A 26,160-nucleotide genomic window follows, 5' to 3' on the forward strand; every position below is an offset into this window, starting at 1 on the left:
ATACGTACATGCGTATGTATCAAGAGGTTGCGTCTGTTATTTATTATTCGGTTTTCTAGTAACTTAGCGAAATAATAGGTTAGCATTATTGCTGTATTGCTTGTTTTAATGTACTTCTGTATATATTCTTATCTAGGGCTATATGAAAGCGACTGAATTGGATTTTCCTTCTCGATTTCTAAGCAACCCTAGGCGACAGCCCTGCAATTAATTATCGAAAATCTAAAGTAAAGCTGATTTTGTGTGTAGTTGTGTGTATTCTGGTGCAGTAGCAAATGGTGAACGCAAGTGTGTGAACACTGGTCTCCTTTTACATGTGTGTGTGTGTGTGTGTGTTTGTGTGTGTGTGTGTGTGTGTGTTGTGTGAACGCTTGGCGTGGACTTAATTTCAAATCAAGTGTGTGTGTGTGTGTCTGAGCGAGTTTTTCTCTAAGTGTTATCAGTGTGTTTTAAAGTGTTTTTTTTATTTGATGATCCTCCAAAATAGTTTCCTCTTGACGAAGTAAACTTACGAAGTTATCGCGCGTGTATAATATAATTATTTAGTTGTTTAAGTTAATATTAATATTTATTATTGCCAGTTTCGATAAGAAAATAATTTTAAGATATATTATTATATATACGCTTTCATTATATCGCACCTCGTTTAGTTATTGCAATTGTTATAAATATTTCTGATTTGGTGTAAAGTAAAATTTGTTGACTAGATTTAATCGCTACGCTTCTTTGCTTCTTAATACTTTCCGTTACTTTTTGCTTTTGCTTGCTGCAATTGCTTTCATTACGTTTCCTTTTTTTTTTTTTTTGTCAGTGTATTGTTTGTGTGTGTGGCTGTTGTATTTGTATTACTCTAACGGCATGAGTATGGGTGTAAGTGTAGTTTCTGATTACTTTTAGGCTTAGGCATATAAATTGCTGATCCTCATTCGATTTTACTAGCTACGAGTTAATAATAATCGTAATCATAATAATCATAATAGTCATAATAATTGCGATAACAACAGACTAAAAATAATCTCATAATGCAACTGTGTGTATGTGCTTTTTAGTTTTTGTTGTTGTTTACTTTTATGTATGTACATCAATTTGTTAGTTGAACTTGTTTCAGCATTATATTGAATTATTGCTTTCCGGTTCACACATCGTGGCTGTTTTTTCAAGGGGCGTGGCCACAATTGATGATTGGATGTAACGAAAGGCGCTGCTTATTTATCAATTACCCGTTTAGCCTAGTAGTGTTGTATTGGAATTGAGAATATGTTTTAATTATTTAAGGATATCAAAAATGCCGAATAACATAAATAATTAATAATAAACTAATAGAGCTTTTATTTCTTAAGCTTACAATATAAGAATTTTGAAAAATATAAAAAAACCTGCGTTTGTTTTTAAAAAGTAATTGACTGACAAAATGTTAAATGTTTTTAAAGCAAGAATCTTGAAACGATTTCACTGATTGGTATTGTTAAGATAGATTATACATTTGTTTACCAATAATTTAGCTAAGTTCATAACAATATTTCAAATCAATATACTTGTAATTCGCTCATTCGTAGATATGTATTTGATTTTTTCAGCATTTTTTTTTTTTGAATAAATAAGGTTCTAGAACATTAACATCACAACCTTTAAATAACAAACTTTATGCTTTACAATGATTTGAAAGTAAGGTTTTTTTTTTTAATTATATGTTTTTAAAATTAGGATAACGGTTATTGGTTAAGCAGCGCCACAATCGCCATAGTTTTTCGCGTCATTTGGTTGGCCGTTTGTTGAGGACGGATTAACTACTTACTAAAAAATGCAATTACTCTCATATATATAAGTACTTCCTATATATATATATATATATATATATAGATATTTTCTGTGAGTGATCTGATGGAGCTAAACCAATATATATATTATTTGTCTGCGCGGGACAATTTCTCAAGCAACAGTGCGGTAATATATAATATATGCGAATGGATGCAAATGTGTGTATAATGTATTCCGATCTGGAACTGAAGTTTGAGGAAACCGGCCCCCGACTGGGTTTTATCCGATCCGATCCGATCTGATCTGATCTGATCTGATCTAATCTTGTGTTATTATTCGTTATTAAGGCAATCGCTTTTGGTTAATTAATTGTAGAGTAGAGTATATAATGCCATTCGATTGGAAAATTGCTACTTATGGGGCTTTTTTCCAACACGTTTTTTAAGTTACAAAGGTGTTTTTGGGGGCGGTGTGCGTGTGTGGGTTTTTGTGTGTGTGAGTGGGTGTGGTTATCTGCGAGATCTCTCGAATGAACTTAGCCTTTAATTACATTATGTTAGATATAATAATTAATTGTTTACTTTGTTTACGTTTACTTTTATATGAAATCACAGTCCGTATGTGAGAAAGACTTTATATATGTACTCGATAATGATGATAAAATACATGGTATTCGGGAGGGGGTCCGGGAACTCCCCTCTATGTGTATCCTACATGCTGCTATATTGGTGTTTTCACTTATATGAGATATGGTATATGGGCCATTGGGATAATGGACTACAATTAATTAATAACAATTTGTTGCTGCTTTGTTTTATTTCATCATTTTCGTTTTCGTTTTCGTTATCGTTTTTTTTCACATATGTGTGTGTATATCTCTATATATATCTGCATTTATTTAAAATATAAACTATCTGTTGTTGTTGTTGCTGTTATGAAAGGCATTTGCTTTGTTTTTTTTTTTCGTTTGTTGATTTAAAAAAATTTCGCTTGAATTGTTATTATTTAACTACATAATGCTAGTAATGTCTATATAATAAGATTTGATTTGAATTGTTTCTATTAGTTTTTCATTTGAGTTTTTTTTTTTGTTTTTTTTTTCATTTAGCTAAAATTTAATTAACCGACGAATTTCCCCCTACCTTGCGTTATCGTTTATCTTTATTATTAATCGCTCATCGTTCCCCTCCAGCGCCTCAAGTCAATCGTTAACAATCGTTTTACACTCGTTAAGTCTACTAATCGATTAATCAAAAAGACATTTGCTTTGCTATCCCTATATATCTTTGGGTATCCTTTTCGCTTGATATGAACTCTCACAGTACGATGATATAATGGATCGATCTTGAATCAATTTTTAATTTTTTTGGTTTTTGGTTTTTGGGGCCAGAACGCAGGTTAGTTTTTAGAGCTTTTGCCAGGCGATAGTTAACGATAGTACACGATAGTTAGGTTCTAATATTGTCATAAAAGTTGGGGTCCTTTAAATATATATATATATATATTAAATTGCTGGGGGGAGAGAGAGAGAGGGAGAGAGATACAGAGTTTAGGAGAGATGAAGTGTTATGTTTCTGATCTTTTACTTGTTTTTATCATCTACTAACTTTAGTTCTCTTCGAGGCGCAATTGTAGTAACCATTTTATAATCGTAATGATAATAGATCCACAAAAAGTCGTTCCTTAATAACTGCTCTATTATTGGTATTGGTATTGGTAATTTTTGTTTTATTTTTTGTTTTTTTTTTTATTTTTTACTTTTTAATAGATAAAAATTCATAAGCGCCATTTTGTCAGCCTATTTCTGATTCAGATTTGATCAACAGTTTTTTTTTTCGCCACTTTTCGTTACCCCTCATTGCTTAAATGTTCCTCAGTGTTTATGTTTATGTTTTTTTTTTTTTTTAGAAGGCCATGCTGGTTCGTCTGCCCCCCAGGCCACCACCTCCTCCGCCGGGTCCACCTCTGGTTAGTCCACTGTGGGAGACACTCCTGCCCATTCTGGCCTCACTGCCTTTGCGTTCCCTCGCCTTCCTGAGCAAATCCGAGGTGCTTGGCCTCCGGCTATCCTGGGCGGAGGCTGACCCCACCACTCCTGATCCTCCTGATCCTCCTGCTCCCCCTCCCCTCTTGCAATTCACTATATCCGATGTGGAGGATCTCCTAATGGTGGACCCATCCGACGAGGGCAACTGGAGGCTTGCAGCTCCTCCTCCGAGGACGACGCCACCACCACCACCACCACCACCTCCTCCAGTGAAGGGTGACAGAAGGCTGGGGGAATGTCCTGGCAATACCGTTGGTCCTCCTCCTCCTCCTCCTCCTCCTCCGCCTCCGCCTCTTGGCTCCTCGGGATCCACGCTCTCCACCCGCAAATAAGGCATCCTTCGCTGCGTTTGATCCATCGCCGGCACCGAACTAATCGGCTGACTTGGCGGAGTGGTGCCCGATGTGCTCCTTAGGCCGCTGTACAGGGACTTGAGGTGAAAGTCCAGCGACTTGAAGTTGAGCAGGGAGCGTCGTTTCTGGGGCTCCTCGCTGGAGGGCACGACCTGATCCGGGCTGCCGTTGTTTACATTGTTGTTATTCAGGGTGTCGAACTGGAGGTCAGCTGCTGCGATGGGAATAGCTACCGAATCGCTGGTGTTGCCGCTGGCCAGCAAATGTTGCTGTTGCTGTTGCTGCTGCTGCTGATGTTGCTGCTGCTGTTGTAGTTGCACATATTGCTGCTGCTGCTGCTGGTGCTGGTGCTGTTGCTGTTGCTGTTGCTGTTGCTGTTGCTGTTGCTGCTGCTGCTGCTGCTGCTGCTGCTGCTGCTCCTGCTTGCTTATTGTTGTCGTCATGGTATTGCTACTTAGGCTAGTTTTACTGCTAATCACTTTCAAAAATTTATTATCGTTATCTAAGGACTCCTTTCGTCACTGGATAAGGCAGAAGCCCTGCTTGGCAGCGTCCTTGGCAGCGTCCACCTCCTCGATGAAGGCCTCGTCCTCGTGCTTGGGCGAATCGGCGCCGCAGGGTCCGCCGCCGCTCAGGCTGAGCGGCCCCTGCGGGCACGCTGATTGTCACCGGAGCGCCAGGGTCGAGATCATCGGCGGCCGCACCGGCTTGTTCTCCAATATCCGCTCCAGCTCCAGCATGACGCTCGAGGAGAGGCGTGGCAGCAGCTGGAATTGCAGGTTTATGGTTAAGTTTATCGCTTTTTACCCAATTATGGAGCTTAACAAATAGTTGTATGTTTTTCTCCTATTGCTTAATAATCTGTTTTTTTTTTGGTGCGAAAAATCGTGCCTCTTTGGTGGCACTTTTTGCAATTTAAACAATGTTGTGACTTCCTGTTGTTTTTGTGTATAATTTTTTTACGATGACTTAGATTTTCACTGAGAGGCCCAATTTGTTATGATTTTATTAATTTAACTTTGCCAAAGTATAAATGTGGGTGCCTTACACAATGTGAACTTACCTTTAATATAGTTTAATGCACCTGTTTTTTTTTGTTAATAATAATTTATTGCAATTTGTTTACCTGCAACGACTGCAGACTCTGGTGGAGCTGTTCCGCCGAGGTGGCACCCAATAATAAACACTGCACTGGCTCGTGTTTCAGCGACCAGGCGATCGAAAGTTGGGTGGGGCTGCATCCCAGCTTTTCGGCGAGGGCGGCAAGGTCACGGAGGCGGTCGCAGTGGCGGCGCCCCTCCTCGATCCGGTCCTTGCCCCAACTGCCCTGCGGCGACAGAGCGGCCTAAAAATATTTTAACATTTACCATCAAATATTGCCTTTTAATACCATTATAAATAATTGATCTATAGAAAAATATTCTCTTTTGTTACATAATGAGTGGTAACAAAAACTGCATAAGATACACAATAATTTATTTCATTTAATTTAAGAGTTTACACTTTTTATTTGATTAGAGATTTTTGTTTTGGAGTACGGCCAAAAAAATCCGGTATATTTAATTTAAAAACCGCTCTTGGCAATTAAATATTAAAGTTTAAATATTAGTTCAATACTTAATATCTGATGTTATATTTTCTTGTCTTTCTAAGTCAACAAGTTTCAATATTTCTTTTTTAAATCGAGCATTTTTATTTGGCAGCTTTTGAAGTTTTTCATAAACAAAAATTTAAGGATTCATAACTAAAATACAAAAAAAAAATTTAAAAAGTGGTTTTACTTATTTTTTTATGATAAAAACGAAACAAACAATTGAATCTTTCTTAGCCTTAAAGCAAAAAAAAAAAAAAGTTCAACATCTTTCATGAATTTTTAAAAATACAAAAGTAAGATTTTATTTAAAAAAAAAATCGATAAAACTTGCTTTATATATCCTGCATAAAATGAAAGAATTAAATACAAAAAAAAGTGTGTAACTCACATTGCGATTAATTTCGTCCTCTGTCCACGAGAAGCTCTTCGTCTTGAAAGATCCCTTGGGGAGGAAGAGCTTGTCGCCGTTCTGGGTGTCGCTCAAGGCCATCGAGAGGGGGCCCCAGGCCATCAGGCCCACCCCGATCTTGTTGTACATCTCCGGCAGATAGAGCTCGCACTTTTCGCGGCAGAACATGTGGTATTCCGATTGCTCCACAATTGGCGTGATGCAGTTGAACTGCCGGCAGTTGGTATACGCCTCCATGATCTCCACCTGGCTCCATCGGGCGGTGCCCCAGTACATTGCCCAGCCCTGTTGTATAACGTAGCTCATGGCGCGCACCACTTCTGGCAAGGAAATGAACAACAGTTTACAAATTGTGCAAAGTACTTCAAATAGAAATGAAAGCACCTCCAAAACACCTTTTAAAAATTACAATTCAATAATGATAAGCATGTGATGTGACTTATATAAATGCCTCACAAATTACATTATTAATATTGCTTATAAAATCATTTTTATTTCTTTTTAAATTGATATTGACAAAATTACTTTTTATTAATAAAATTAGGTAATATTTGGCTGCCGAATTCTAGGTCAGGTATTGGTTAATGTTATAACACAGCGAATATAAGTTTATCAAATTATTAGTTTATATTCAATTAGATACTTATTTCATAAACTGATATTATCTAATGGGACTATTTCGTTCGAATGACTTACCCTCCATGGGGCACATTGGATCTGCCTTGTGGATGATAACGATATCGATGTACTGCAACTGCAACCTCTGCAGACTTGCTCGAACACACTCGATAATGTGTTTCCGGGAAAGACCCCGTTCCTCGGACCTAAAAGAATTATAACAATATTAGGCCCTCATTAAACCCGCATTTAAAAAAAAATTGAGATCTTAATGTGCTAATTAACCCTTTATAATTGTCAAAAAAAAAAAACTATTATATTTCAAATACAAAAAAATTTTCACAATATCAATTTTAAGTTTTAAAAAAAATAGATTAACATAATCGGAGTTAAAATTTTTATTTATTTTTTTTATTGTGAAATTCTTATGAAAAATCTTTGTTAATCCCATTTTAAATACCAAGTACTCAAGAAATAAAGTCTAAGAACCGCTACTAACTTGGTGCTCCAGTAGACCTTGGTGGTGATGACGTAGGCGGTCCGCTTCCATCCCGCCCGCTGCAGGATCTTGCCGATCTCCGTTTCCGAGTGCGCCTCCGAGATGTCGAACAGGTTGATGCCGCTCTCGATGGCCAGCTTGAGGATGGCCTCCGCCTGGTCATCACTGACGCCCGGCGAGAAGACCGGCCAGGTGCCCAGGCCCACGTTCGAGATGCGCAGCCCGCTCTTGCCGAGATTCTTGTACCGCAGCCCCGGCGTCGGAGTGGATCCATGGCGGAGGGGCAGCGCCGGATTGGAACCCAAGCTGATCGAACGGCCTGCTCGCAGCGGAATGCCCAGATACACGGTCATCGCGGTCGAAATCCCAGGATTCGAATGGTCGAGTTTGGGTTCGGGCATGGAAATGAAACATTTTTCGTTGGGGGAAATGTGCGTTCCGTTTAGTGAGAAGCCTTTTATTTTGGGATGGAGAAAGGGCTTTCAAAGTGCCGGGAAACGTGCAAAAACCAACAGCAACGCAACAGCAACAAGAATGGTTACAAAACACAAACGCAATGCCACAATACACGTAAAAGGCAATCTCAATTAAGGTGACGAAGTGCCAATACTCTACTTATGGAACAAAAATAAATTTCAAAAAATATACATGTATAAAGTACTTCATTTATTTTCCAAGTAACTATTTAAAGTATTTGGTTTTAGCATATAGTATAAAACTCTGCCTGCCTAATAGAGATTTTTCTTGGCTTCTACTAATGTCTTTAATATTTTAAGCATTATTTTTGACATATGTGGGTGTTTGCAAATAAATTTTACAGATTACCTAACAAAAATATATATTTTATTATGTACTAAAAAAAATAGTAAAATGATTGAAAGCTGTTTATAATGAAATACTTTTTAACACCATCAAAGCAGTTGACTTAAAGATCGGCTATTTATCTTCATATTGTAAAAGGAGTTTATTGTTTAAAACTTAAAACTGAATGTTAAGGTAAAATTAAATAATAAAAAGCTTAAACATTTAAAATACATTTACATTTTGTTCACGCCAAGCCACATAATAAGGTCATAAGTCTGAAATTACCAACAAAAAGGGACCCAAGCGCACACATATTTTGCCCTCAAAAATAAATGTTTAAGGTATGCAAAACAAAAAAAAAACACAAATTTGTTATTTTCAATTAGCTAATTGAGACAGCCTTGGAGGAGAGTATGTAAAAAAATACAAAGCGAACGGCATGCAATGAACATGAATAAACAAAAGTGACATTTTTCCGTTGGTTTTTCCTTTCCCCAGTTTTTCCTTTTCCTTCAACAAAAGTGCGTGCGCCCGGTGCGTGTTTTTCTTTTTTTTTATATTTGGTTTTTTCTTGGTTGCGTGATTGTGGCAGGTGGTTCGAGTGGATTGGGTGGAGTTGTTGTTCCTCACAAAATGAATAAAATAAATTACAACTCGAATTGCATGTTTTTGGCCCTTATTCGAGCCATACGCCCGCGCCTTAATTCGCTAAACAAAACCAACAATTACCGACAGCTGAACTACATTGATTAGCGGAGTGTTAGGGTTTGGGTTTATTTTTTTTATATTTTGTATTTTGTATATAATTTATTTACTTGGGCTATTTTGAAGTAAGCGATACTTGCTTGTATGTGGTAGCATGCAGAGGCAGGCAATCAAAAACAATCGAAAAGGTCGAGCAATCGACAGTAAACAACATAAATGATAAGCCTATATGATAGTGAGAAGTTTGATACCGAAATCAAGATGACCGCCCGTACCACTGAACTCCTCCATACAGTCGAGTGACGCAATGGGAGCCCGGCACCTGCAATGAAAAACCGGTGAGAAATAAATTATGATGTCCTCAAAATTGTTACGAATATTGTGACTTAATATATGAATGTAAATCTGAAAATCTATTTGTATTTTGTTCGTTGCATAATATTGTCTCGCAAATATCCTTTGTACCTAAATATCAATTGGAAATTACGAATTTAACAATACGTCTTAGTAATATTACGTATATGCCACGCTGTGCAAGTATGGTCTTTATTATTTTGTATACCATAGGAAGTAGAGAATTTTTTTAATAGCAGCAAAGATTTTGCTAAAATATTACGTATTCGCCACGTTGTTCTATAAACTTGTAGTAAATATAAATATTTGAAGACCACGTAGGTTATTAAAAGATTCAACTTTATTTTAAGTTATTATTATAAATTCTAATTCTATGATTAGTTTAAAAAAAATCAATTTTTATATATTTTTTTAAATGTATGTAGTATTGAGTTTTCAAGCAGCTATAAAGACTTTGAGTTAATCTGGAAATATACTTTATTTTGTTAATAAAACCACTTAATATTTTAAAAGGTTATCTCAGACATCTCTAGACGGTTAATATGCACCGTCGGTGCCACAGAATACATAGAATTTTTAATGTATATATTTAAGAAACCTATTTTTTCAAACATTCTCTTTCCTTGAGGTTTAATTGGAATTGAAACGGTTTCTGTGAAAGCGAAAAAAAAATGTAAAATGAAATTCGGATGGAAAAGATTGCTAATGGAGTGGTCTGATATTTCCAGAATTTAATGTTCAAAGATTAAAAAAAAAATTTTTTTTATAACATATCTGAAATGCACATGGTTTTGGTGACTAGTGCAGTACTAATTTATAAGGAAACCCTTGTAGCACAATTAAACCAAAAGTATAATATATAAATAAAGTAAATTGTAAATATGGACACTTGGTAACCCGAACGGCGAGTGCTGGCCATCCTACCGACTTTTATACCTGTAAATGGTGACCGGGTTCGATTCGTCGCTAGTATTGTCCACATTGTTGTTGTTGTTGTTGTTGTTATTGTTGTCATTGATCGAGGGAGCGACACCGACGGCGCCATTACCGATCATCAATTGCTGTGTCGTGGGTCCCGTTACAAAGTTTAGATTGGCAGGCAGCGCCATTAGCAGCGGCTGCGGCAGAGGCAGTGACGGTACAGGATCGCTGCCAGCGGAAACTGTGGGCATTTCAATGGAGGTTACTGCTCTGTCGGTGACGTCACCACCGCCCCCAATCCCAATGCCCTCGGTCGCAGCGCTGCCGCCGCTCTGCTCGTGGCCCAAAAGCAGCGGCGTACTCTCCTGCTGCAGCGTATGCGAGTGTGAGTGCGAGTGAGCGAGCGACGGCGCTGCCGCTGTCGCCGGCGACTGCGACGTCGACTGCGCCGTGCTACCGTCGCCGTTTAAATTGCATAATGCCATGGACATTGCTTTTTATTTGACTATTTTTGTATTAAACTATGTAGTTTTTCAGTTTTATCAAAGTTAATATTCGCTCTTATTGTTGTTTTTCCTAGCAGCCGTTGCTTATTTTTTAGACACTATTGGACGCCATTGTTTATTCTAGGTTTTCACATACTTTGTATTTATTTAGCTACTGTGGTTTTAGGAATTGAATTTCATATTTATTTTAGGCATTCGATTGCTGTTGAAATTGTTATTGGTTTTTTATATTTATTTAAATGTCTGTTGTCTATTTGTTATTTATTTAAATGTTTTCTATTGATTCAACTATTTTTTCAGCTATCAGAATTTTCTTTCAATATTAAAATTGTCTAGTTTTATAAAGTTATTTGGTTGCGTGTTTCACAAGTTTTAAAGTTATAGTTATTTCGTTCTAGTTATTTGGTTTCTTGTAGGCTCATTTTGTATTTAAACAATTTATTTCGAAATTATAGCTTTAGTGCACTTATTTATTTATTAAATTTCTTATGTTTTTCAACAGTATATGTGTTTATCTTGGTCAAAAAATTAGCTTTTACTTCGTTAGTTCTTTGTTGCTGCTGTTTATTAGTTAATTTTATGTTTTCTTTTTAATTTTTTTTCCAAATTTTCAATCATTGATTTGTTTTGGTAGAAAGTTTCTCATTATATTAATGTTATTTTTTTAATAGAACCGCATTTGTTCTTGTTTTCAAGTTGATTTTTTCGAGTTCTGATGATTTAAATTGTATTTGTTGGCGATTTTTTATTTTTAGGTCGAATATATACCGTTAAGACTGAACTACAAATCACATGGGATTTCGTTTTCTAAACAGCATACTTTTAAGGCAAAGTCCAGTCAGATAAATATTTATTTTCTTGTCGCTGCTGAGGCTTATAATTTGGAAACTTATTCATATCGCCTGAAACTGTTAATCTGTTTGCCAAAAAATACAAAAGAGCTTGATCGAAACTTTGCCAAAAGTTTTGTCACAACATTTAAGAAGTCGAAACAAGGCAAAAGTAAAAATATAGCTAATAGAGAATGAGATGGGGGGGAGAATAAGAGCTTTTCACCACACTCAGAAAAAAGAGAATAAGATTGGGAGAATTGAGAAGAAGCACTTTGCTGATAAATGAAACCACCTGCCTACTTGTTAACACGATCTAAACTTGTCGTAAATCAAAACAAGTATATCCAAAACAGTGTCGACAAAAATGATTTTAAAGTCATCAAAACTGTACACATTTTGGAATGCCAAAATAAAGTTTTAATTTTAAAGGTTTTAATGCTAAAATCTCTAATTTTTAAAAATTATATTTTTTTTATAGAAATATGAAAAAAGTTACGTTCTAGTATTTTTGTTAAATGAATATATATTTTGATGTATTCATACAAATTTTATTTACAGTGGTCAAAACAAGCTTACGAACATTTTATTATAAATTTCAGTGAAAAGTGTATTTAAACTTCTTTTGCCCATTGTATGCATTTTCTAGAGATCACTTTGAATTAAACAGAAATATAGGAGCACATAAATAGAAATTTGATGGCTGTTAAATTTAGCTCATCGCCGGTTCATTTAATCCGCCTCGTGCCAAAGACAGCTACAAATGTATCTATGTATGTATGTATGTCCGCGAAAGTAATGTCTGCGGTTCTTTTGATTTCCCACTATCGAAGGTTAATAATAGATCAACCTTGACAATGATTCAGAATCGGTCAGACAGCTTTTCCGTCTTCATTAGCGGGATCAGTTCGGAAAATGCATTACTTTGCCCCAGGGAAAACGAAATAGTGAGTGGGGGCGAAACGAGAGAGTGAGGGAGGGAAAAACAGACAGCTTTTCCCCACGACCGGTGTGTGTTTGACACCCCAAGAAGTGCAAGAACAAGGCACAATTTGCGCACGCTTTTCCTCTGCATTTCCCTTTTCCTTTTCCCTTACCCAAACTAACTTTTGACGTTTATGCAATGGTTTACACAGTAAAACTGACACCTCCACAGGTAGCTAAAATTCAGGGCACAAGCGACAGGGGGTGGTTAACACTGGGCAACTGGGTTTGAACTTCGCAAAAGGCTACTATATATGTAAATGTCTTATATTTGACAATGACTATAATAAATATTCAAAGTTTCGCTTGTTCTTTTCATATATTTTAAACCAAGTGATGCAACGAGAGATGAAAGTTTAATGTTTATGAAACTTTAAACTCACAAAAGTTAAGGTTTTCTGCTCTTGTATCTTTCATTAATTTTAAATTTATATAATCTTCCTAAATTATAAGTTCTCTCTGTTATACACTCATTTTAATAATCAGTAGTTACAAATATATTGTTTTCAAATCATAAACATATTTTCTTAAATAAATTATAATTTCAAATCTCTTAAATCCCAATAATTGTTATTATCTGTCTTTGAACATGTAAATATTTTTATTTTTTATGTTCTGATAGGCTATAAACTTTCAGCTTTGCTATTGCATTGATTAAACTTGTTATTCAAAATTTTACTTTCCCCACCCTTGCCATCGGTTTATTTATATAAATATAATTGTTATATAGATGTTATTCCATATTCAGCACTGCCTAATTCTCAGGGATCAATGAATATTTGTAGGAAACATTTTAGTGAAAAGTTTGGAGATACAGCTGCAAAGTCAGCTCTTTCTAGGTCACAATGACAGTTGACTGAGCACACACAAAAATAGATACAAATATATATATATATATATTTATTATACATTTGTATGCATGGGTATATATGGGTATATAGGCAAATACGTCAGGACTCAAGGGGCCGAAGGGGCCACTAATCTACAAATTAAACATTTAGTCAGGTGTCACACACACACGCCTACCACTTTCGTTATGCTCGTTACGCTCGTTATCCTTTTTAACCTTCTTATCCCCGATCATTCGCCAAGTGGGTGGCAAGTGCCAAAGATTATCAGGCCAGGTCTGAAGACCTTTAACCTGATGAGCTAAATTGAGGTAAACCCATCAAGATTATGTTGATTAATTGATTTGTTATGGTTTTAAAAGCTCTGAATGAAAAACATAGGGAAAGACAAATAAGATAAATAACTATAATCGATTTGAAAGGATATATAATTTAAATTGCAGGCAGATTTTAAATAGTTAATAAATAATATAAAATAATAATAATATAATATAATAATAAAGCTCTAGAAAAAAGTGTTTGTTTGAAATTCACAACCAAATTATACCAAAAGAAAATGAGCGTTGTAAAAAAAATAGCTTTGAATGTTACACGTATGAGTATCAAAGTTTATTTGCTGGTGTTTTCGAAATGCGCAGTAGAACACATTTTTTCTATAGTAAAGCTAACATTGTTTCTTTGTTAAGTGCCTTTTGATCTTGGAATAAATGACATTTAAATGCGTTTTAATGCTTCAAATTGGCATGTCGTACAATTAATTTGAGCGCAGAGTTTATCTGAGTTTTTCTGCCCGAACAAGAAAGCAATGAAATGCATTTATAGTCATTTCATCAGCATGACATTTGGCCATTACACGTGTGACAAATCAGTTCTCATGGCTCTGTTACCCCAACCCAACCCCCACTATTTACCCTTAACCCTTTTGGTTTGATTTCTGCTGACACTTTGCTGTCGGCACTTAAAATCGCATCATTGGCGATTATCTTTTGCCGCTTTTCCAGGCATTTTGTGTGTGGCCGGCGACCTTGACTCGTGCACGAATTGGAAAATGTGTTTTTCCCATTTTCCCCATTTATTTGTTTCTTATTTTATATGTGCAACCGAAGGCCAGGCGTCTGTAAGCTGTTTACAAGCTTATGGCAGCCACAAAAGACAACTGGTTTATAGTGTCAGCCTTTGGTTCCTAATTATGTGGGCCACATAAAGGGGTTGGCTTTGGGTTGGCTTGGTTTGGGTTGGGGAAAATGATTGCGAAAAGTGGGTGCCAAAGAAGTGAGGAAGTGAGGAGGCATAAGGAAAAATCCAATTTGAGCCACTTGCCTGCTATTTTTAGCTGCAACATCATCCACAACAACCTTGACTGCAACTGCAACTGCAACTACATGTCGGTGTGTGTGTCTCTGAGTGTGTGTGTGTGTGTGTGAGGGGGCTTTTCCCGGCTTAGTTGTGTGTGTGTGTGTGAGTGAGGCTCAAAGGACCTGCCATAGGCTGGCAAAAACAAATTGCTTTGGTATTCCGCCTTTTTGGCACACAGCACGTAGCCAAAAGTGCAAATAATAAAATAAATATATAAAACACACACATGTGTATAAATGTTATGCATGTGTGTGTGTGTGTGTGAGTGTTTTCTTTTTTTTCCCCATTTTTTTTTTTGTTTTTTTTTTTTTATTTTTTTTTTGTAGTGCCTTCTTGTTTTTTGAACAACCGCAGCATGGCGTGACACCAACACCGGTCGATATGCCGCATTCCTCTCCGGCTCGCTCTCCAATTTTCCCACTCTCTCTCGCTCTCTCTCTCTGTCTCTCACTCTCTGTCTCCATCTATCTCTCTCCCGCTGGCACATTTTCCGCTTTCCCCGGTGACCCCGGAGAGAAAGGGACGGGAGAGCCGTGACCCACTGACGCGCTGACCGGCCTACGGATACGGTTACGATTACGGCTGCGAGTATACGGATATATATGTAGATATGGATATGGATTCCGGGGCCTCGGACCATCGGAATTCGAGAAAGTGCATAAAGCATTCGCTAATCGATTAGGACAAGGATGCCGGAAACAGGAAGCCGGAAACAGGATACGGGATACCGTATTCCGGATATAGGCCTGTCATATTTCATGTTATCCGTCAATGGGTTAAAGTTAAGGCCCACGCATCTAAGCATAACTGAATTTATTAACACTTTAAACTGACTAATAGTTGCTTAACACATTTTAATGTTTAAAGAATCAGATAAGTTGACGATAATCAAAAGTCTTGTTCGCAAAAAAAATTTGAACAATTTTAATTTTAAATCTGGTGGCTTATTTATTAAATAAGGTTTTTCCTATATAAATACATGTATTAAGCCATTTGCTATGATCATTTGAAATTGTTTTATACAAGTCAATTTATTGGCCAGAGCAAGTTTCCAAGAGGTTTAGTTGAACCAAGTGCACACATTGTTCAGCCAAATGATTTAAACTGGGATTAAAACGGATTCAATTCAATGAATAAATGCCACAGGAAACTCTTCTATATCCATTCCCAATGTATTTCGTAAATCCCAGACATTGGTGCCGTTACACAAGCTTATGCAATTGCCCGTTTTCTATTTTCCATTTTCCATATCCCATATCAGCGGCCAGATCGGGTGACACGTGGCATGTCATATTGGAATTACATTTCTCACACGAATCCAAAGTCAAAGTCCCTCATGGGTTTTCCTTTGCCTCGCCCCCCCAAAAAAAAACCACCGCCCACAGCCAAATCTTGGCTGCATTATATTCCCAGCAGCGTTAGGGGGCGGAGTCGTGTCGAATCGAGTCAAGTCGAGTTGAAGCAACAAAGTTAGACCCGGACCGGGAGCCAGAGCCAGGGGCAAGGCATGGATATAACCACTACATTTTGCCCTTAAAGAGATTTCTACAGTGCAACTCGAAAAACTCATTACCCAGGAATACAAAAAACTTCCAAATACTCGTTTCAAATACGTATCGTACTTCACGAACAAATATATTTTAAAGTATTATTTGAATGTTATCTCCATCTCCAATGATAATACAATCATCAACTGTATTATTTCATTTACTTAAATAATACCAAAGTTATTTTATTATATTTCTTAAAATTATTATTTAATATCAATAAATGTAGATTAGGGAGGTTAAAAAAATAATTTATTGACACTTTTTTTTTAGAAAAACTAAAGGATTTTTGTGATTCTTAAAACTTTAATAGTTGAAAGACTATCGATAATTTTATTATTATAATTGAACAAATTTATAGAAATACCAGTAGATATTCAATTTCAGCATATTAGATTTTAAACTTTTAATATCAAAAAACTATTGAAAATCCCTTTAAAAAAATTCGAAAAATGTATACAAATACCGAATGATATAGTTACAAATAAGGAACTTGTACTGTGTCTGATTTTGGAATTTTTTGTGGTAAAGCGGTCTTATCGATACAAGCCCAACCTTCCGCACTCACATTCATGAAAAACAGGACCAGTGGCGTGACTGGATAATTACTTACTAAACACAATTTTTTCCTGTTGCTGTTGCTGATTGTGCCACCGAATCGAATGCAATTCACACGACATTAAAGTCCGGCACGCAGAGTTATTGAACCATTTTTGTGTGTTTCATTTTTTCCGGGTTGTTTTTCGCCCAGAATTTTTGTGAGCTTTGTTGCTGTTTTGCCTGGCTTTGAGTGAGTTTTCCCAAAAGAAAGGCAGCCAAAAAATTAGAGCGTTGACACAAATAGAAGCCGCACAAACAGTCGCAACATCGCACAGTCGCCCAAAAACACACATGGGAAATGAGAAAATGGGAAATGCTTTGGCACAGATGTTGGCCTGCCTTTGTTTATAACGGCATCCTCTGCAGGGCCTCTGTGCCTGTGTGTGTTGGCCAAGTGGAGAGTAGTAACCCAAATCTGCCTACAATGCAGATATGCCTATCAAATATCCAATAGATATCTGTTCGCGAGCTATGTAGAAATATATAAGGCACATTCACTAGCAAACTGTTAAAATTTGTGTTTTTTAAGTAACAAGAAATTGGATATTGTACTTTATGTAAATATAAATGAAACAATTTTTTTATTTTCCGAAAAAAGAGAAAATAAACAAATTATTACATTTTCATGCACACACTTTTGGTCACTTAAAAAAAAGGTTTTTCTATTTTTGTAGATAGCTGCATTTGCTATTACAAAAATATATTGTTATTCACTCAAAAAAAAAGGTTTTCCCATATAATCATTTTCATATTTTCAGACACTTGCAAACAGGTCGAAAAATCCTTTTTGTGCACCTATTAAGAAGAGTAATGTGTAAAATCATTTAAAATTATACCGTTGTTAGATGAATAAAACTCGAAGGAAATATCGACTTCTTATTTGCCACCTCATAGTATTTTTAAAGTGGCTTTTGATGTAATCACATTTCAAGGCGGAAGTTCAGAAGCTGCAGGGCTTACTTTTAAATAAGCAACAAAATCAAGTTTTCTCTTTTATTAAGATTAAAATGCTCTTTAAATTGTCAAGTGAGTAAAAATTGCATCAATACTGGGAAGCTAGGTTATGTGAAAGAAACATTTAAGTCTCTGTCCCTAATGTTTGTTTCAACAAACAAACGTACAAACTACGGGAAATGTATTTATATTTACTTTAATTACTTTTAGTAAGAAATTTTAAAGTATGTCAATATAAATAAGATAAACTAGAGAAATAATTTATCTTACACACACAATCACTTAGTAAAAATAGTAACGGTATCAAAATGCACTTGAAGTTTTTGTTTTTTAAATCTAATACAAAGTAAGCCGGAAGTTGGTTCAACGTTGCGTATGCGTTATGTGTGCATCAACAATATGGCCGCCGTATGTAACGGCAATGTTTACACACGCCAGCACATGTAACGGTACTGCTAACGGCAAACGCAACAAAATCGCTACCCGACCTTCTTCCAGCTCTCCCCCCTCCGCCTTCGCCCCCTCTCCACCCCTCCTCCACCTCCTTTGACAGCCAAGATTTATAAGCATATTTATGTGCCGCAGAGCACATATGTATTACGAGCACAAAATACGTATTTTTTGGCACTTAACAAAAACTGGCAAACAAACTAAAAAAACAAAAAAAAAAAAAAGAGATGTAAGAAAACAGAAGGCAATTTTCGCACAATTGGTTTCTTTGTTGTTGTATTTATTGCATTAGTTCTGTTTTGCTAGCCTTCTTTACAATTATTTATAAATTGTTATTAAATAATTTCGCCCAAAATGGTTGCCGCCAACGGAACGCGCGCGACGCGAACCGAAGCGTCTGACACGCGAAACACGTAACACCGCAATGAAGACCAGAAGACCAGAAGTCCCACCGCTCATTCGCTCAGTTGTTCATTCGCTCACTTGCTCATTTGCTCACTTTCTCGCTTTCTCACTATTTCAATCGCCGAGCAACATGCACGACTTTTTTTGGCCTCGCTGCCGAAATCGGAAAATGCAAACTGGCAAAACAGGCGAAACAGGCGAAACAGAACAGCCAGCTGAAAGCCAAATGCCAAAACAGTGTCCAAGGCAGGCCAAAACACAAAGCAAACTTGGCTAACAGTGCTGGATAATTTGTCCGTTGTAAATTGCTTATAAATTCCTTATAAATGTATGATCACAAAATATATTTAGAATTAATGCAAAGCGATGAAATTAGTATGCCAAATATAACTGAACTTGAATATTTTTAAAATATTTATATGCCTAAAAGAAAGGTTTGGATATATACAAAATTATGCATCTATAGGTATCAAGTTTTTTAATACTAAAATCGAATCTTAAAAAACAAGAGTCGGCAATAAAATATATAAATATCAAAGAAATTTTTATATATATTAGTATCCGACATTCCGTTTCCGTTTTAATTATATATATAAATATATCGAGTTTTTTTTCATTTTTAAGAATATTTGATGTGTTTATTGATTCTTAAAAATGAATAACCTAACTATTTTAACTTTTAATAGGTCATTTAGAAAAAGATAAAAATAAAGCCCCATTCTCGTATACAGTTAACAGTTGAAAATACTGGTTGTTGTTTTCAGAAAACAATTATTAATTTAAAATAGAAATACATTTCAAAATAAAAAGTCGTAAAAATATAGAATCCAATGTAATTATTGCATAGTTAAAAAAAATGGATATTATTATTTGTATTGCAGCATTTTTTATTATTGCCATATTAAAACAATTATTAAAACGATTTGGCCAGGAAAAGTTTTTAGCATAGCTGGCAGACGAAAATCAGCGAAAGAGATGGAGAGAGCGCAGCAGAGGTGAAAGAGCGAAACGACAATTTGGGGGAGTTGGGCGGCCGGTCGGTTGGTGGGTGGAGGGTGGTGAAGGACGATGGGCGGAGGGCGGAGGGCGGAGGGCGAGTGATGGTTACGACAAATGCACGTGTTATTTGCAAACCTAAGGAAACGGCAGAGAAACAAACAACACAACGAAAATAAAAGATGAGAAGACGGAGCAACTCGAAGGTTGAAAATTAAATACCCTACCAAAATCTATAAAGTAAATCCAATTTATTAAAAAAAATTAATTTTTTTTACTCCATTGTTAAGTTTTGCTACTTTTTTGTTTTAAAAAATGTAGACCAGCGATAAGTTGTATGTTCCGCAACTGGACATTTATAATAATTGATAGTTTAAAAATACATATACCACTAAAAGTATTAAAGTACACCCTTATATTAAGACTTTAATTGAAAGTCAATTATTCTATTAATTATTAGAGCCATTCCGGATGGTGTTTTAATTTTTAAACACTTTAGGGAAAGAAAGAAGGAGAGAGAGAAAGCGTCAAAAAGAGAGAGAGAAAGAGAGTGTGAGAGAAAGAGCCAGCGCGCGCAATTTTTGAGCATTTGAGCTTTTTTCGGCAGCTCTCTGTTTTTGTGGTGAATTTTGGCCTAAACGCACGTGTCCCAGTTCAAAAAAGCCGCCATGTCCGTCTCCCTCTTGCTTCTTGTTTTTCATCCTTTCTCTCTTTCTCCTTTGCTTCTCTTTGTCCTTTTCTCATTTTCTTGCTGTTTTCCTATCACTTCAGGGACCTTCCCCAAAGTATTCTTCTTTTGCGGTTGCAAATTGGCCCGGCATGTTTCTTTATTCTACATGTGGGAGTGCACATGTACCTGTGTGTGTGTGTGTGTGTGTCTGCTTTTAAGTGTGTGTTTCTTCCTTGCGGGTGTATGTGTATGTGTGTGTGCTGGTGTAAGTATGAGTGTATTTCTGTGTCCTGCAGTGCCAGTTTGTGTGTGTTCGAGTACTTGTGAGCGTGTGTGTGTGTGTGTGTGTGTGTGTAGTACTATATAGTACTACAGATGGAAGATGGAAGTGCGTGTTTTTTACGAGATTGCCTTTTCGGCTTATGCTCAGGGGCCTACATGGCCTTTCCTTCTGCTAAAATGCATACATATATGTACAGTCGTTTATATGCTGCACACACGTGCATATAGAGCTGACACATAAATACCCTATAAGTACTCATCTTTAAAGTTACTTTGCAGCACAGACTCCAACGTCCCTAACTGCCCTCCTAAGTAGGCAATATAAATTCACATTAAGTGCAACCCAAATCGTGACCTGAATTATACATAGAAAACGTATGTTTTAAAAAATCTACAATCCAATGAATAAATATATAACTATAGTTCACATGGCAAAATATTGTATATTACAAATTTAAAGTTCTCGTCGCAACAACAATATAACAACCATACGGAACTGGAGTTTCCAAGAGATCGCAAAAAATAAATAATCTTAAAAACAATACATTTCTAATAAACAAAGTGTTACTAACGTTATTTTAAGATGCGTTAGGCGATTTCTTTACTTAAAAACATTTAAAAATGCTTTCGAAGCTCCAGAAAGTTTTACACCCTTTTGAGACACGCTTTTTTGATCGCAATCAACGACCATGAACTATGGCTAAAGTATTGGCCTGGGAACCGAGCTGGAACGAATCCAAATATTGTACAAATGGCGTAATGAATAATGGATAAGTGCAATGAAGTAATTTGCCAAAGGCCATAACAAACACCACGGCCAGCTTTTATACATATATTTAGGCACACAACAGAGTTATGAGTATATCACGTTCACGTATAGAATTATTAAAGAACACTTAGCGGTTTTCGGGGTAGCAATTAAATCTCACTTACTCACGATAATTGATTGCGTTTTGGATTTCGCTTTGCACATAAATATATAAGTTGGGGCTGGGGAAATGCCTCAATTGCGAACTGATTGCCGGAGCTGTGGACTGCAGACTGCAGGCTGTGCCAAATCAAACACAATAAAACCCCGATACCGGTGTACAAACATTGGGAAGTGCACCTGTGTGCTGTAGGGTTTACCTGGGTGGTCGATTAATGACTTGGCCTTAATGAAAAATTGACAATTTTAATTTGAGGTCAACGTAAAAGCATGTTATTAGCTAATTTTCCCATCAAGTTCAACAGGCTCAAAATGCTTGCATAATGATTAAGTGGAACTAGGTCTTGCTAAATTATTATCGAATCATTAGAGAATTAACATGAGTATCTTATCGACTTATATAAAATGACCTATAAAATATATAAAGTGCATTACATATGCTAATAAAAAATAAGTTAAAGACTTTCGAAATGGGACAATGCTGCTCAAAAATGTTTTTTGTACAAAAAACTATAAACATATTAGGCTATAGAGAAAAGAGAGTGCAAGATACGCAAGTATCTTGATTGTATTAAATAAATTAAGCAATATATAAACTTAAAAATATATTTGAAATATATAATTTTTAATTTAGAAGAAAATTAACTTATTTGCAATGCATTTGACTCACTGCACTTGGGCGCCATCTGTGGAATGCAACTTTGAACTGACCACATGGCGCATACGTGATTTCCTAGGTATTTTACATGCTTGTTACACGTTATCTACATGCATCTTTTGAAGCATACTGGTCAGGGTTATATGCACTTCTCTGATTTTTTCCTTAGTTTCACGAAAACGTATTTTATTTAATTGTATAGTATAGACCCTACAATGAATTGTGGCAAGAAAAATAGTTTTTTACGCGAAGAAAAAGTTTTTTCGTAGTATTTTGAAAGCTTTTTAAGAGAGAGGGCCGCAGAAAAGTGTGTATGGAAACAATGTCCGCTGATTTAATGTCGAGAAACACATTTTAAATAATGCAAGCTATGCCCAAAGAAAACACAAAAAACCCAGACTGTATAATTAAAAAAACAGTAAAGGTAAACGGTAAAAATACGGTTTATAAGTTCCCTTTTTTAAATTACTTTAAGATACGAAATAAATATCGCAACCTGCTAAAACATAGAAGTTATTGACAAATAAAGCTTAAATCTAGGGTAATAATTTAGCATTGAGGAACTCGTAAAATCACTTAACAAACACGGCTTCTTTTGATAGAGTGATTCTCTTATCGTTTCTTATGGCCAATTCAAGTCACTGAACCGTATTCTCAAAGATTAAACAACTTGTTAAGGACACTTAAATTGAGGATATTTGGTGAGACAATTTTGAGCACGTCAAATGGGTACTCACAAGAAAACAATTTTGTATGAAGAGTATATGGAAAACTAAAGGTGCTAATAAAATTCGTTCGAGTATGTTAGTTTATGCAAACTTATACTCAACCTTTTTTCTTTAGTATTGTAATATACAATATGAGTACATTGGATGGTTGAAAGTACTCACATGATGCGGTGGTAGGCATCGAGCTGGTTATGCGCACAGGTCACGGACTGCTCGGATTCGGTGGAATCATCGCGCAGCGTGGCAACGCCGAGCGGCAATATCGGGATGATCGCAGCTGTGGCAGCTGCGGCCGTTGCTGGCGGCCCCGCCAATGTCGTCGTTTGTCCCGCTGTCCCGCTCCCGGGTACCGCCGCTGCTGCCGCCGCTGTCGACGCTCTGCCCGCACCGACTGCGCTGCCGGGGAAAGTCTGCTGCGTGGACGATGATGATGTCGTACTTTCGAGCTCCTGTGCAAGGTGAGTTCCCAAAGAAAGTGTATTCAATTAATAGTTCATCGTTAAGAAGGTGGACAAAATCGGTGTTCAGGGGATCAAGACAGGCTTCTAATTTATTTATGAAACTAGAACAAATAAAAAAATATGTTTTTAAAAAACAAATAATGCTTAAGATTCAAAATCTTACGACTCATATTTTTATTTCTTACTAAGTTTACACATAAGAACTTTGCATATTATTTTTTGTTACAACACAACTGAAAAAATACAAAAAATTAATTGTAAATATTACAACAAAATATTAATATACACTGAAAATAACCTGAATTAATAAAAAATTAATAATTAAAACTAATGATAGTTGTATTTTCTTTTAACTTACATAATTGAAAATAAAATTACTTTTTAAACTATAAAACAAAGAAAGATTTATTCTCAAAACAAACAAGTTACGTTTAATTCTAATTTTTTTTTAAGAACTCTCGTTCTTATGATAACAAAAATACTACAACTTAACACATACAAAATACATACAAAATTATAATAAAAATATCATAAAAATAAATTTAAAACATTTTGATTGAAATATTAAGTTAATCAACCATTGATGCGGGACAATTGTAAATTTCTGTCAAATCCGACGACTCTTTTGTCCACCTCAAAAATATGAAAGGGAAGTTGCCGCTGGCAGGTGCACAAATAGGTTGGATTGTTGGGCAGGTGGGTGGATTGTTTTGTGTGGTTGGGGGTGTTGATGGAAAACCTTGATCTCGCCGGCTTCCGGCTGCGAGAATCGCTTCCGTTCGTAGAGGATCTCCCGTTCGATGGAGCGACTTCGGAAGGCGGGCGGTAGCGAGCGATCAGGTGGCGGTGTCTGCAATTTTGGGGTCACTGGGGTGTTGCTGCTACCGCTACCCGTCGACTGTTGTTGCTGTTGCTGCTGTTGTTGTTGTTGCTGCAGTAGATATTGCTGCTGCAGATGCAAATGCTGTCGCTGGTGTTGCTGATGCTGATGCTGCTGCTGCTGCTGCGGATGCGTATGTGGCTGGTAGGCGGCGGACGAGGTGGGCGGGCTCTTCTCACTGGACTGATGTTGCTGCTGGTCGCGGTGTTGCTGCTGCAGTTGCTCGCGCTGCTGCTGATGTTGCTGCTGCTGCTGGTGCTGCTGCTCGCGGTGCTGCTGCAGTTGCTGCTGCTGCTGGCGCTGCTGCTGCTGCTCGTCCCGCTTCTGCTGGCGGCGTATCTCAAAGTCCAGCAGACGGGCCTCGCGTTGCTCCTTGTCGCGCTGTTTGCATGCAATTGTCGCAAAGTGCATTCTTACTATCAGGTTTAAGGGTTATCGCATGGCCATCGTTATGTTTTATTGCTGTTGCATTTTCATCAATCACTGCTTCATTTTGATTTGTAATTCTTCTTTTCTTTTCTTTTCTTTTCTTATTTTTTTTTTTTTTTAATTTAATTTAATTAAATTTTATTTTTTTGAGGGATTACTTAATTTGAATTGTTAATTTTCGTTTTGCACGCGCGGTAGACACACATACACACACGCACACCGAATTGGCCGCGACAGAAAGAGATAGGGAGAAGGCAGACAGAGAGAGGCACACACACCCACACACTCACCTTGTAGTTGATGGCGTCCTGCTCTTCCTTTTTGGCCTCGCGCTCGTTGCGCTGTCGATCGCGCTGCTTCTCTTCGTCGGTCTGCGAGTTCTTGCTGTCTGTATAATAAAAACAAACAAAATTCAAATACAAATACAAAAAATTTGTAAACAGTACCATTAAAAAATCAAAGAGAAAAGGAAATTAAAATAAGGGACATTTGCAGAAGTGAAATGTTAAAAACAAAAAAAATACGAAAAAGGAGGAAAAAGTAAAACAAAACAAAATGGAGAAATAAAAGTGAGAAACAAATTGTAAAATAAACAATAATTTTAAATAATACAAAAAAAAAATGTATCAGACAAAAACAAAGTAAAAAAAGAGCGTGTTACAAATGAAAGAGATCAATTATAAGGTACAAGAAAACAATAATTTAAAATATAAAATAGTGACAAACAGGAAATACAAATGTTACCAGTGGCGGTAAGAAAAAGAGAATAACAAATTATACCAGAGACGAAAAGAAAGAGAGAAAGAAAGGGGGAGAGAGAGAGGTCATGTTGAAACTGTTTCAATCGATTCTCATTATTGTATTTCATTAACAATAATTTGTTCTGTCATCGACTACTCAGGCTCTACACATGCATGGTAAAAAAGTACTAATAAGTTGGATTCAGAGAAAAAAAAAAAAAAACAACTTGCAGCATGCACATCTACAGCTGGCACACTCGCACACACCTTTACGCACAAGCACACGACTACATCACATACACAGTTCAAGGCCATCACGGCCGCCTACTTACGCTGCTCCCCATCGCGCCCACCACGCACTGCCATCAAATAGCGACTCAGCCGGGGCGGCGTCATACTAATTCGCACTCGCAATTTTCGACAGGTGACCAGAATCAGGCCACACACCACACGGAATCAACAATCGTCAGTTGTCCGTGAAGAACCAAGCAACACTGACACTGAACACTATAATGCGTCGCACTAAAAACATAAAACGAAACAGAAACGGAAACAGAAACAGAAGCACCGAGTCCCAAACAAAAACACTAAACACACTCAGCGCTGACCGCGGCCCAATTAGTGTCATCTTCTCGGGCGGATTAAAGCTCAGTTGCTGGCAGTTTTCGCGGCAACTAGACAGATATGCATTATGGTTTGTGGAAGTGTGCCCAAAGTGACGAAATGGGCGTATTTAACTCAAATGCCGGTCACACTGATTGCTTTCAAGTTATTTTACCGAAATCAATTTGAGTATTTGATAGTCAAAAGTTTTTTTTTGGTTTTTTTTTGATTAAACAATTTTTA

At 36.7% G+C, this 26,160-nt stretch overlaps 1 protein-coding gene across 1 annotated transcript; it reads right to left on the reverse strand.

The window, feature by feature from the left end:
- Positions 1-233: 233 nt before the first annotated feature.
- LOC128264559 (uncharacterized) lies at positions 234-26,160 on the reverse strand. The gene is given in 10 exon segments (XM_053000111.1): positions 234-4,925; positions 5,285-5,503; positions 6,141-6,478; positions 6,858-6,985; positions 7,279-7,597; positions 9,063-9,109; positions 22,967-23,253; positions 24,005-24,526; positions 24,865-24,962; positions 25,647-26,160. Coding segments are annotated over 10 exon segments (3,285 nt in total). The 5' UTR covers positions 25,711-26,160; the 3' UTR covers positions 234-3,662.

The sequence above is a fragment of the Drosophila gunungcola genome, unplaced genomic scaffold, assembly GCF_025200985.1.
Source record: "Drosophila gunungcola strain Sukarami unplaced genomic scaffold, Dgunungcola_SK_2 000074F, whole genome shotgun sequence".
NCBI classification, from domain to species: Eukaryota; Metazoa; Arthropoda; class Insecta; order Diptera; family Drosophilidae; genus Drosophila; species Drosophila gunungcola.